The 12,649-nt window shown below is 32.2% G+C and overlaps 1 protein-coding gene across 16 annotated transcripts in view; it reads right to left on the reverse strand.

Moving 5' to 3' along the window:
- The window catches only part of LOC148611946 (spectrin alpha chain-like), a 44,312-nt gene extending 34,124 nt beyond the window's left edge, over window positions 1-10,188 (reverse strand). For 13 of the 16 annotated variants that reach the window (XM_088592976.1, XM_088592970.1, XM_088592968.1 and 10 more), the window contains exons 1-7: window positions 10,048-10,188; window positions 4,949-5,206; window positions 4,317-4,442; window positions 3,197-3,337; window positions 2,698-2,781; window positions 2,398-2,502; window positions 380-471 (exon numbers count right to left, since the gene is read on the reverse strand). In XM_088592976.1, coding sequence (XP_088449102.1) covers window positions 380-471; window positions 2,398-2,502; window positions 2,698-2,781; window positions 3,197-3,337; window positions 4,317-4,442; window positions 4,949-5,194 — 794 coding nt within the window. In that variant the 5' untranslated portion in view covers window positions 5,195-5,206; window positions 10,048-10,188. Of the gene's footprint in view, window positions 1-379; window positions 472-2,397; window positions 2,503-2,697; window positions 2,782-3,196; window positions 3,338-4,316; window positions 4,443-4,948; window positions 5,207-6,050; window positions 6,214-10,047 lie in introns of those variants that run through there. The other 3 variants (XM_088592969.1, XM_088592965.1, XM_088592980.1) reach the window with 3 other exon arrangements.
- Between the last annotated feature and the right edge of the window lie 2,461 nt (window positions 10,189-12,649).

Raw genomic sequence — 12,649 nt, forward strand, 5'->3', positions numbered from 1 at the left:
TATTAAATTCATCAGTTCATCAGACTGAACATAGGTTCTGAATCAGTTATTTAACAAAAACAGTTGTTTAACTATCAAATCAGAATAATATCATTGATTAACAAACCAATCATACAATCATGTATCTTAATGAATTCCAAAAGTATAAGAGCATTAAGTGTAAGCTTTGGTATGAATCAGAAACATGCATGTCAAAAATCCACTGACTTGACAATATTATTTCACTCAAGGGTGTTTTTTCTATTTGAAAAGATCATTGTTTAGCTAGGTAAGTTAAAACCACTGCCAGACAGTCCCAATGCTTGGTAAGTTAACACTTTTTTAACACTATAGAGACTGGACTATACTCCAGATAGTAAATATGCTGTATCTTCATTACCTGTTAAATCTTTGAATTTCGTGGGCACCAAACAGCCTTTCCTGTCTGAGGAGAGACAAATCCTTCAACCTCTTCCAAGCTTCATTAACCTCCTAAAAATGATAATGTCACAATCATATTTCCTTTTAAAGCTAGAGTACATTGCAGTCATTTTAGTTCCAATGTTCTACAACTGTTTTCATTCACCAAAATGAGTTGATACAATTTATCAGCTGTGAAAAACAATAAAACATTGTTATAAAGCAGAAGACTGGAATGTATTGAAAGCTTCCTTTTCTGCCATATGAAAATCACTTTTTTCATGGTTTGTAAATTATCTGAAAACAATAAATGCAAGAGGCTTCCCGGAGCCTGAATTGCTCACCTGGTTAAATTTTTGCCTTTTACAGGCAATAACTCTAACAAGGAGTTGTCAGACAATTTTGTCTCCATTTGATTCATTGGACACATTTGTAAGCCTTATAATAAGGATCATTTCAGCAATTGAAAGCTATTAGCTAAACCTAACAGATTTGGAGATGTATGCAAAAATCTGCTGTCTGACCCCATTGTTCTATTTTAAGAAACGGCAGCCATGTCTTTTCAGCGATCAAAAATAAATTATTTCATTAAGGATACCCTATACATTTGTAAATCAAAAATGCCAACTTTCATTGAATTTTGCATAATAGTTTCTGAGGAGAAGATTTTTTAAATAACATTAAAAACAGCAAAAAACTTCAAAAAAAGGGCAATAACTCCAACATGGATCAACAAATTTGCACCAAAATTTGACCACAGATAGATCTCTTCATGCTGAATAATTTTGCCCCAGTCAGATTTTGGTTAAACCTAACCATTTTGGAGATATATGCAAAAATCTGCTGTCTGACCCCTATGTTCAATTTTAAGTAACAGTGGCCATGCTTTATAACAGATCAAAAATCCAAACAGTCATTTTGTTAAGGATACCCTTTGAAACCAAAATACCAACTCTCATTTAATTCTGTAAAGTAGTTTCTGAGGAGAAGATTTTTAAAGTAATAACATTAAAAACAGCAAAAAACATCCAAAAAGAGCAATAACTCCAACATGGGTCAACAGATTTTCACCAAATTTTGACCACAGATAGATCATACTGAACACTTTTGACTGATGTCAGAATTTCGCTAAACCTAATGGTTTAGGAGATATATGCGAAAAACTACTGTCTGACCCCTATGTTCTATTTTTAGTAATGGCGGCCATGTTTTTCGACGGATCAAAAATCCCCACATCAGTTCAGTGCACGATCCCCTAGGAATATTCATACCAAGTTAAGTTCCAATTGGTCAAGTGGTGTCAGAGGAAAAGATTTTTGAAAGAAATAACATTCAAAATAGCAAAAAAAATGTTGAAAAAGGGCAATAACTCCAACATGGCTTAACATATAATGAAAATTTGACCGCAGATAGATCTCATCATGCTGAACACTTTTATTACATGTCAGAATTTGGCTAAACCCAACAGTTTTGGAGATATATGCTAAAAACTACTGTCTGACCCCTATGTTCTATTTTTAGTAACGGTGGCCTTGTCTTTCAAGGATCAAAAATCCCCACATCAGTTCTATTCAGGATACCCCAAGGAAGACTCATACCTAGTTTGGTTCCAATTGGTCAAGTACTTTCAGAGGAGAAGAGTTTTGAAAAATTGTTAACGACGATGACGGATGATGACGAACGCCAAGTGATGGCAATAGCTCACATGGCCTTTGGACAGGTGAGCTAAAAAGCTGACCACAACTACACAGGCATAATTGTTTCACATTATTTTCACACGAATTTCACCCAAATTGAGCAAATAAACTTTGTGACAGAGTCCACATGAAATTTGGATGAATCAAGTCTTCACATGAAATTCATGCAAATTTTTCATATGCAATTCATGTTGAAGTGAATTTCATGTGAAAAATATTTCCCTGTGTAGGATGGAAAACAAAAACAGTAGACTTTTTGATATTGAAATACATAGACAGGTATAATGAATGACCAATTTACCTCTTGTCTAGACCTGATGGTGTTTTCCTCAGGATGTCCATCTGTTACTAACTGCTCTGCTAAATTGTTTACTTCTGTTACTTTGTCTTCATGGTTCTGTAGATCCTATAAAATTTATACATATGTAATTCCTTCTATCACTTGTTTCTTTAGGCTGATTTTTTGAATGCTTGTACTACATACAGAATACTTTAAAAGTGGGGTTTTTTTTATAATTTCTTTAGTTACAAAAGATATTTCTGAATATTTCTATAGCAGAACATTATCACTAATAAAACTCTTGAAATAAGTTTTGCTTACTTTTTGAAACTCGTCAAACTTTTTCTGTAACACTTCAACGTGTTCTAAATCCTGTCCAAATTCTTCAGATGATACAAATGCTTCCTGCAAGACAAAAACATATGTTTATCATTGCACCTTGCATATTACAAATGTATACAATGAGTTAACTGACAATAGAAGTCCTCAAGTTAAAAATAAATCCAACCCTAAGTTTCCTGTTTAGTTATGATCACAACAGATTGCTTGTTAGATAATAATGGACTCCCATAAAAGAAACAACCTGGTTACACATTTGCAGACCATTACCATCTCTAAAATTTTAATGAAAGCTTGATTTGTTAAGTTAATCAGAATTTTCACATTACTGACCACTTTATCTTAATTCCATCATTATAACCATCTTCATAACCTATGTGGCCAATATTTATTAATTACTAATTTCAATTGTTCTAATGCTGGAGTCATGTGGTACCTGAATAAGATTTAACGTACAACAGACTGAAGTGACAGTACTGACCTTATCATTGATCCAGAACATAACTTCATCACATTCCCTCATAAACTGGACAAGTCTTAGTGCCTGCTTAAGTCTCAGTCCTTTGTCCTTAAGTTTGGATAACAGAAGTTCCCATAGCCTGTGTAATTCTTCCAATCTGGCCTATAGTAACAAAAACCATACAACAATAAATATATATATTACATATTCTTTGCACAAAAAATGATGATCTAGGCATACCAATTTTAAAAATACTAAGCAACAATGTATATTGTCTCAGTAATTTTTATCAAGAGCTCAGATGATTAAAATGACTAGAAGCTATAATAACATAAATGAACTTTTATTCATATGCCAGCACTCCACAGTATTGTAGAACTGCCTAATTTCGGTCTTGTAATCTGATGCTTTGTAACATTTATCACTTCAAAAAAATGTCAAGCATCTGTTAATCTATATATCTAGAAATAGCTCAAACCAAGGCCTTCAGGGTGAAGTAAAAATTTTGTGGAAAAAAATTACCCACAGCATATAGAATTACCATAGAAACCATGCAAAAATATGCAGAAACTTGCAAAAAAGTTGGTAAAATCAGGTTTAAAAATATCAAATTTCTTGCAAAATATCTTAAATTTTTATTTCATGCCCTGAAACTGTCAAAACTTTTTCCTTGGAAAACCCCTTCCTCATATGGGCATCGCCAGTTAGATTTTTCACTATTTCACTTTGTAATCCACTTATCAAATTTAGCATGGTAAAAAATTGACTTACTTTCACTTTCACAATGAAGTCAAATTGTCACTGAAAAAAAGCCCCATCAACGTTGAAAATATATGAAACATTGCAAAAAACTTTTTAAAAGTCCCTTTTTAGAAAATGTTTTATCAACAATAGATTCATCATTTTTAATCACTATAGCAACCACCAGTTTCCATTAATGTCATTTTTCATCCCTAGCCAAAAGTGCGAAACTAAACTGTGGAGTGCTGGCTATGACATTCATGTGGAAGTTTAATGGAATCAAATCAAAACCAACATTACCTACGATAAACCACCTTAAGATACTGGGAAGATGTCAAGGACACATTAATCCCATATTGAAAGTTCAAGACAAAAAAGCTTAACTGGTTTTGAGAATTACCTTAATGATATCTGAAGCAAAGTGTTCCTTGTTGATCATATCAGTTCCTGTGTTGTCAAGGACAACAATGGCATTAGCATGGGCAGCTACTTCTGCTTCAAAGGCCTGATGTTTCTGGATCTTGGCCTGTTTAATAGTAAAGTACAGTCTAAACATATAAAAGGGTATTATCATTCAATCAAAAGACAGGCTTCAAAATGGTGCATGACTTTCATTTTGACAATAACTTAACCTTGCAAGCTTAAGGTTTAAATAGGATTTACTTTTATACTTTTTTGTAACAAACAAGCAGCCTTACAGTAATGCTTGTAGAATTTACTGTTGGTCTTTTACATATTTTTTTTCTTTAAATTTTATGAAATAACTTTTTACCATAGGTATTAAACATGTAGTGAAGTTTTTTTATTTTATCAAATTGAATTACATGTATTTCCTTTTTGTAAACATTTAAGAACCTGTAAATAATTGTTCAAGAATCTGTTACTTTAATATTGATGAGTACTAATTATTTAGAATTTGAACATTGTATGCAACCAAAAATCCTGAAATCAACAAGGCATTCAATACATAATCTAAATCAATGTGCATGTTGAACTACATTTTTTGTATGCACAACACTTAAAAGTTCCTACCTGTAAGTTTGTAGGATCTTTATAGCTTTCATCTGAAGCTGTCTGTAATTTCTCATAAATCCAGCTCTCGAGCTCATCAGCATCTCTCTTGAAATACTGGTAACGTCTAGAATCCTCAAGCTTCTGACGTCTGTCTGAACAGATGGTTTTAAACTGTTCATATCGAGACAGTACTTCCTGTCTACGATTCTGTATATCCTCAGCAGTCTCGAGGATTTTAATCTCTCGAGGCTGAACCTCTGTCATCTTGTCTTCTTACTGAAATGAAAGATTATCTGTGAAATTTGGAGTCTTTTCAAATGAGTGATTTAGATAAAAGTAATTTTGAAATAGACATCTAAGAATATCTGGCATCATTTAGTCTTCTGCAACTATTTTTTGGGGTACCAATTTTGGTGGCTTTCATCGTTTTGTCCATCTATGCATTGGAATTTCTAACAAAACCTAAATATTCTACTAAAAAGATCACAATGAAGCAACTTCAATTATTTGAAATTCAGAGAACTACATAACTGTTGACAAACCACAATGATTGATGCCAATGTATTAAACTAGTAAACTACCATAGAAAAAAATGAGATACTGAACCTCTTTTTTAAGCTTTAAACAGTGTGTAATATAATTTGACTTACTGAAAGAATATTAACAAATCAAATTATCTTAATGAAAAAATACATGTACTTCAGTACAGAAGTCCTTATTCACAAAAATTTAATTATTATCAATCAATAAGCTGGAGTAAAATATATAAATGCCTTACAGTATGATGTAGCTAGGAGAATTGCCAATTACTGACTAACAGACATGTCAGATGTTACTCATAAACTAAAGATATACAATGTATATTGAAATGTTAAGTTACAAACTCTACTTAATATGGAAAATTGATGTAAAAAAGCATGTGTCTGTGAATAAAACTAAATTATATGGTTGCTAATACAAATTTTAAGATTTTACTTACATTCAATTAGACGGAACACACCTGGGGCATTCTATTGATTTCTGACATGACTGAGATATAATCTTTTGATTCATTCCATGAAAGACATTATCCTTGCAGCAAATGCTTTTATAATAAAAAATATTATTTTTTCTGACTTACCCCTGAACGGTGATTGATTTCTACTTATTGACAAAAGATACAGAAACAGGCAGTAGATCCCATAGTACACTAGATAAGCGAATGCTAATACTATTACAGTTATCACAAAAATGTCTGGATAATCACCAAAAAATGGACATTTGTGCATTTGTTATCAATTAGTCACACCCTCCACATGGTACAACCCAATCTCCCCCTTAATCAAAAATGTATTAATCCATTGATTTCATTCATAACCAGCATGTGTTGGAATGTTGTTTACTGAGAGAGATAACAGAACATGGCCTCCTGAGCTAGGATACAGCATCCTGATCAATACTGTCTCATTACTATGGATACCACCAGAAAATCCAATACTAAGAGGCAACAATGCTGCTGCTGTTATATAAGATCATTAAATGTATTCCCTAGACAATATAACTCCCAGGGTTTAATTACAACCTTCAATAAAACTTGCCTGATCAGCAAGGCAGATCCCAAGGGACAGATCAAGAACCTTGCAGGACTTAATAAAATTTTGGTTGGGACATGGAAGCCCCACCTTCCTTAGAATTTAATATAACATTTGTGCTCACCCACAATACCAAAAATTTTACTAATGCAAAAACAATACAGCAAGCAACCCTACATGAAAACAACTGAAATTTGAAATGCAGACTTAGATCAAAACTTTTGAGGGAAAACATGTAGAATCAAAGCTAATTTTATATAACAATTTAGAGTTGAGTTTGATGCAGTTTAGTTTGCATAAAAAAAACATAATAAAAACTGCAGAAAAAGCTAACCTAGCAGGATAACTTCAGCAGCAAATAAATTTTTTACAATAAATTTTTTATGATTGAATTGGTAAGTAGAGGGCATCTATGTTATATGGAATAACAGCCAGTATTTTGTCTGTCTTTCCCTTTCTCTCCCACAATTTTTAATTTGCATTCACAAAATAATTCGGCCTGTTGAATATAATTTGACATTGGGAATCAATTCAGAAATGACAATGGTTCTATACAAGAGAGGTCCCTTTAGGTTACAGACCACCAAATTTGGAATGTACGCAAAGATAGTCCTATGCAGAAATTACCCCTGTTCCTCATAGTGCTGTGAAAAAAATTCTCATTTTATTTAAAAAATTTAAAGTTTCTGAAAGGAAAAACATTTCTGTACATTTTATAGGTGCATTTTGCTTCTTGTGATGTGAAGCCTAATCTTCATAATGATTTCTAAATATACCCATATCTTGTGAAAACACCAGGATTTCCCATGCAATTTATAGACCCTTCACTTCCGGTGACCAGTACTGCGCTGCAAGTCTACTAACTCCACATGCCATTCTGAAGATTTTGAGCTGACATATGTAGAATCATGCTGATATATAGTCCTCTGCAGGTTAAAGTTAGGTAAAGTCCAGAGAAGCCATTGAATATCGTGAAATTAGCATAGAAGCCTATGGGAAGTGGAATTAGTGGTTTCTAGCCTTAAGTCTGGTTTTACTGTATTTATGTTCAGTGATAAACTGGTTTCAAATTGTAAATCAGTATTATATATGGCGGTATATCATTTTTTTGGGTCCTATTTTAAAGCAAGCTCAAGCTACTTGTATTGCAAAGCCTCAAGAAGAGCAGAAAGCTCTATGGCAATGTGTGTGTGTGCAAAAGTAGAAGGGTGCAGAATGGAAAGAACAAAAATTCACCGTACAGAAATGATCATACATTGCACATTTGTATGTTGTCGAGTGAATATAAAAGAACAATAAGAGAATTCATTACTGCAGTTATTTTTAAAACTAAAGGGATGTCTTGAATGTCTAAAAATCTATCTTGAATATGAAAAGTAAACTGAATTTAAAAGAATGTCTCATTGTAATTTATGTTTTCTTTTTCATACACTTTTGTCCCAAACTCAGTTTTTTTTAATAAAATTTATACATTCCCATTTTTTATAAATATGAATGTTCAACAACTTCTTCAGACTACTGCTGCATTACCCCACAATTATTTACAATTTATAGTGAAACCTACATTGTATATGTTATACAAGTAAAAACTAAACAAGTTTAAAAAAGATAACCAACGCAGTAAAATTTGATCTTTTTACTTATCATTTTCTACATTTCATTCAGGAAATAACACATGGCACTCAATTTCAATTTCCAGTTTCTTTCAAACGCCACTAAGTTATCAGTACTTGGCCAATCGATAAACAGAATTACAATCAGGTGACTTGCATTTCCATGGAAGAATGTCTTTAAGGTCAAAGGGTAAAAAGCGAAGCTATACTGACTGTGTCAGAAAAATTTTGAGTAATGCTCACTAATTCGATAACCCCACTCTCCCATTTGATATCATGTACACTTTGACCTCCATAATGATTTGGATGAAAATCTAAAATAGGAGATGCAGGATGGGAACATATAATGAAGATTCTTCACTACATGTTAATTCAATTCAGTGGTATAGGAGAAGAAACAAATAAGAGATGGGTCTCCCAATGTCCCCATATTCACAAGTCCAAGTTTTGCTATAGAACTGCAACGATACACCTGAACAAGAACAATACCTAATGCAATACTGTGGACAAATAATATGTTATCACAATACCTATTGCGAACAAATACCCTGGTGGGTCTCTAATTCCACACTGGTTTCTTTTTTTTCAACTAAAGCCGCTTACAAATGTACATTAATAAAAAACTCAGAACAAGAGTTTCACAAAGAGCATAAAAACAATGTTTTTTTTTCCAATTCAACATTAATTGATGTATCAATGTTAGAATAAATGACAAAGCACATTTTTGTATATTCTAAAACAAATGAATATCCACAATATTGTAGGTGATGTCACTAGTATTTTTTATTATATCGTCATGCAAAAGCATGTGATATATCGTGGTAGGGCAGGGTTTGACACTAACAGTAGTCTGGTAGTCCTGTGCCACCCAAATTTGAGAGAGGACTACCTTAAATTCTTATTTTACCTAAAGACAGGGCTGCAAGATTATTTTGAGGACTACCTAATTTATTGATCAGAAAGTCCCTTGGGACTACCTAGCTAAAAAAGTTATATGTCAAACCCTGTAGGGTATTTAATAGCACTCCTATTTTTCTATATGAAACCTCAAAACTGTTTCGGATCAAAATCTAAATAGGAGGTGCACAATTGGAAAATGTAATTAAGATTCTGTGTAAGTTTCATGCATGCCATAGGAGCAACAAGTAAGAGAATGGTTCCCCCTGTGTAACAGAAGGAAGTACAGACACCCCCCATCACTACATCCCCCCACTTTGCGAGTGGGGATATAACGAGATGCTGTGATTCTGTTCACAACATGGAGAAAAATAGTAGCTCCACTAAAACCGTACTGAGTCTCAAAAAAAATCAAAATGGTCTAAAAGTAATCCATTTCAACTTTTTTCCTATTCTTTCATCTATACATAATTGTTCTATTGTTTAAATCACAGAAATATTTAATGTTTCTATGCTTGCATGAAAAAGAAGAAAGCTAAAAGTGTTGACTCTCCTGTTTCAGGTAGTCTCACGGACTCAAAGTTCTATATATAAAATTAATGCTAATAAAATTGAATATATCTTTATTTGACCATCTGCACATCAACTTCTTATTCTTAGGATTTAATTGCCAGAACAAGAATAAGTGTTTAAAGGGGAGATAATCAAGGTGAGACATGATGTCACCTCATTACTTATTCACATTCCACGTATAATATTAACTAACTTCATTTGCCTTCATTGTATGTAAATATTTAGTTTGATTTTTTTTAAATTATACTGTAAAGTCGTTGCTGGTTTTTTGCACGTTAAATCATGGTTTCATGAGTTGAAGTGAAATAAAAGCTACTTGCAAGGCAGGTGGAACATGGGTGCGGTTACCGGTATTCAATGTTTTACTTCTCTGTGCATGCTCAGAAATTTCCATTCGACCTTTAAGCGAATCGAAATTCAAACTAAGAATGTCTAATATAAGGCTTACGTGCAAAGATCTTACCAAAGACAGGTTATTTCTGAAACTTTCAAAGGCGTCTTCCTCCACCGAAACAAAATTCCAAATTGCAGCTGTTCGATATTTCTGTCCTGATTGACGAAATGATTCTTGTATATATTTGAACTTTTAGTTTTTTATTTGCATATTTCCATAATTCACTTTAAATTTGCAATATTACATTTGATCAATCAAAACATCTTTTGGGTTTATATCCCATATTTTATAGAAAAAACTACACTATCTATTCTCCATTGGAGGGAGTAAAATTGATACATAGAACAGCAAAAACATGAAAAGTAATTTCTAAACCGAATACCACAAATCCGGAAAATCAAAAGACTTCGGCCAGATCACATTTTTCAAAATAAACAAATTTGAAAATTAATTCTTAATCAATTTCCATGATCTTTCATAAAAAGTGAGAAAGATATCTGAAATTTTACTTTTTACTTTGAAAAAGAATGAAGGCATATGTTAATTGCCAGATAATTGATTATGTTAATTATTATCTGTATTTACACTATTTCCAACAGTATACTTATTTTTTACAGTACTAAATTCTCTGAAACTTCTGAAAATGATACTGTAGAACCTTATCAAACTTCAAAAGTTTGAATTCATTTAAATACTTTTTTAATGGTAAATAAATCATCAAAATCGGTGAAGTATTCCATTGACAATTTTTCGAAAAAAGTATTATTTAGCATAGGAAGTAATAGGAAATTTAGGAAGGACCGATTACTATTGACACGTCTCTGTGTATATGTTATTTGTTTAAATAAACATATAAAAAAATCGCTCTCTATTTTTTCAGTCATTTGTGAAATGCAAAATCTTCTTCGTGACAATTTTTTCTAAATTAAAACTATATTCTGATCGAGAAAACGCAGATACACATATTATAGGCTAAAAACCACTAATTCCACTTTCCATAGGCTTCTATGCTAATTTCACAATATTCAATGGCTTCTCTGGACTTTACCTTAACTTTAACCTGCAGAAGACTATATATCAGCATGATTCTACATATGTCAGCTCACAATCCTCAGAATGGCATGTGGGGTTAGCAGACTTGCAGTGCAGTACTGGTCACCGGAAGTGAAGGGTCTATAAATAGCATGGGAAATCCCAGTGTTTTCACAAGACAGGGGTATATTTAAAAATCATTATGGAGATTAGGCTTCACATCACAAGAAGCAAAATGCACCTATAAAATGTACAGAAATGTTTTTCCTTTCAGAAACTGTTTAAATTTTTTAAATAAGATGAGAACTTTTTTCACAGCACTATGAGGAACAGGGGTAATTTCTGCGTAGGACTATTTTAGCGTACGTTCCAAATGCTCATTGGTTGAATTGGTGGTCTGTAACCTAAAACAGCAACTTGATTCCGTAAAGTGTTTTTCATCCGGGAGACGAATATCCATAGTGTTTACGAAGTTATTCCAACAAACAAAATTGCCTAGTTATAATGATACAAGAAGCGTTAAATATCCAGCAATTACATCCAGATTCTGAAGGGGAATAATGAAAAGTGGGACATGGTTCTTTGGGGACATGATATCAGTTAAAACGAAGATTAGCGATTGTGGTAATTAAAATTTTAAGTGACGGAATGAATCCACTAGTATTATATTCTCTAGTGTTTCATATCCGGTACCTAGTTTTTTGGATACTATATAAGTGAAAAAAATCTCGGGATTTTTGATTGAGAATATGATGGCAGACTAGCAAAATCTGATATGGGATTATTTAACCATGACCGTCATTAATACCTTTTGGAAATCCATATTCACTAAGATTTTTTTTCTGGTGTTGCAATATCTCCTCATATTCATTTCAATCCATGTTTAATTCAATGTGTTGCTGTACATGTATGTAGAAATCGACCAATTTAAATGACCTTTCAATACCTTTGTTCTTTGGGCAAATTTAATCACTTCCAAGCAAGACAAGAAATCGACAATTCTGTACAACTTTGCTTTAAATGAAATACATGGTAACTTGATGGATATATTGACTTATATGGTTAAACTTTGTCAAAAAACGTTGTCAATTAATGTGGTTATTCATATGTATTTCTTACTCAGAACTTGTGTTGAATGGATATACAATTCAATCAAATTTAACCGAATCTCGTTGAATAATTCCAACAGAATTGGCATTCTAATGTGCAAACTTCTCCAAAAGCTCTAAATTACAGAATCTATATAAAGATTAAAATGAACTAGAACATTACTTCAATGTGTTATATGATAGAAATATAAAACTTCATTTAGATTTAGGACCATTAATCACAAACTGCCTATAGAGACTAGAAGATGGCAAAATATACACAGGGAAGGTAGAATGTGTGTTTTTTTATGTGCAGATAAAGATTTAGGGGCTGAATAAAATGAATTAAAATCATTTTTATAAAAATTACTTTGCAATATCGATAAATCAGTCTCATTTTTTAATATTAAAAAAATGATTATTAATAAGAAAAATCTTCATTGAATACAACAAATCCATTTTATAATATTAGAAAATCAATTTCTAATATTAAAAAAATCGGTTTTTTTTATATTGAAAATTGAATTGACTTTTTGATATTAAAAATGATT

Source organism: Perna viridis, chromosome 7, assembly GCF_037379345.1.
Source record: "Perna viridis isolate PV_CMFRI_1.1 ecotype Kerala chromosome 7, ASM3737934v1, whole genome shotgun sequence".
NCBI lineage: Eukaryota > Metazoa > Mollusca > Bivalvia > Mytilida > Mytilidae > Perna > Perna viridis.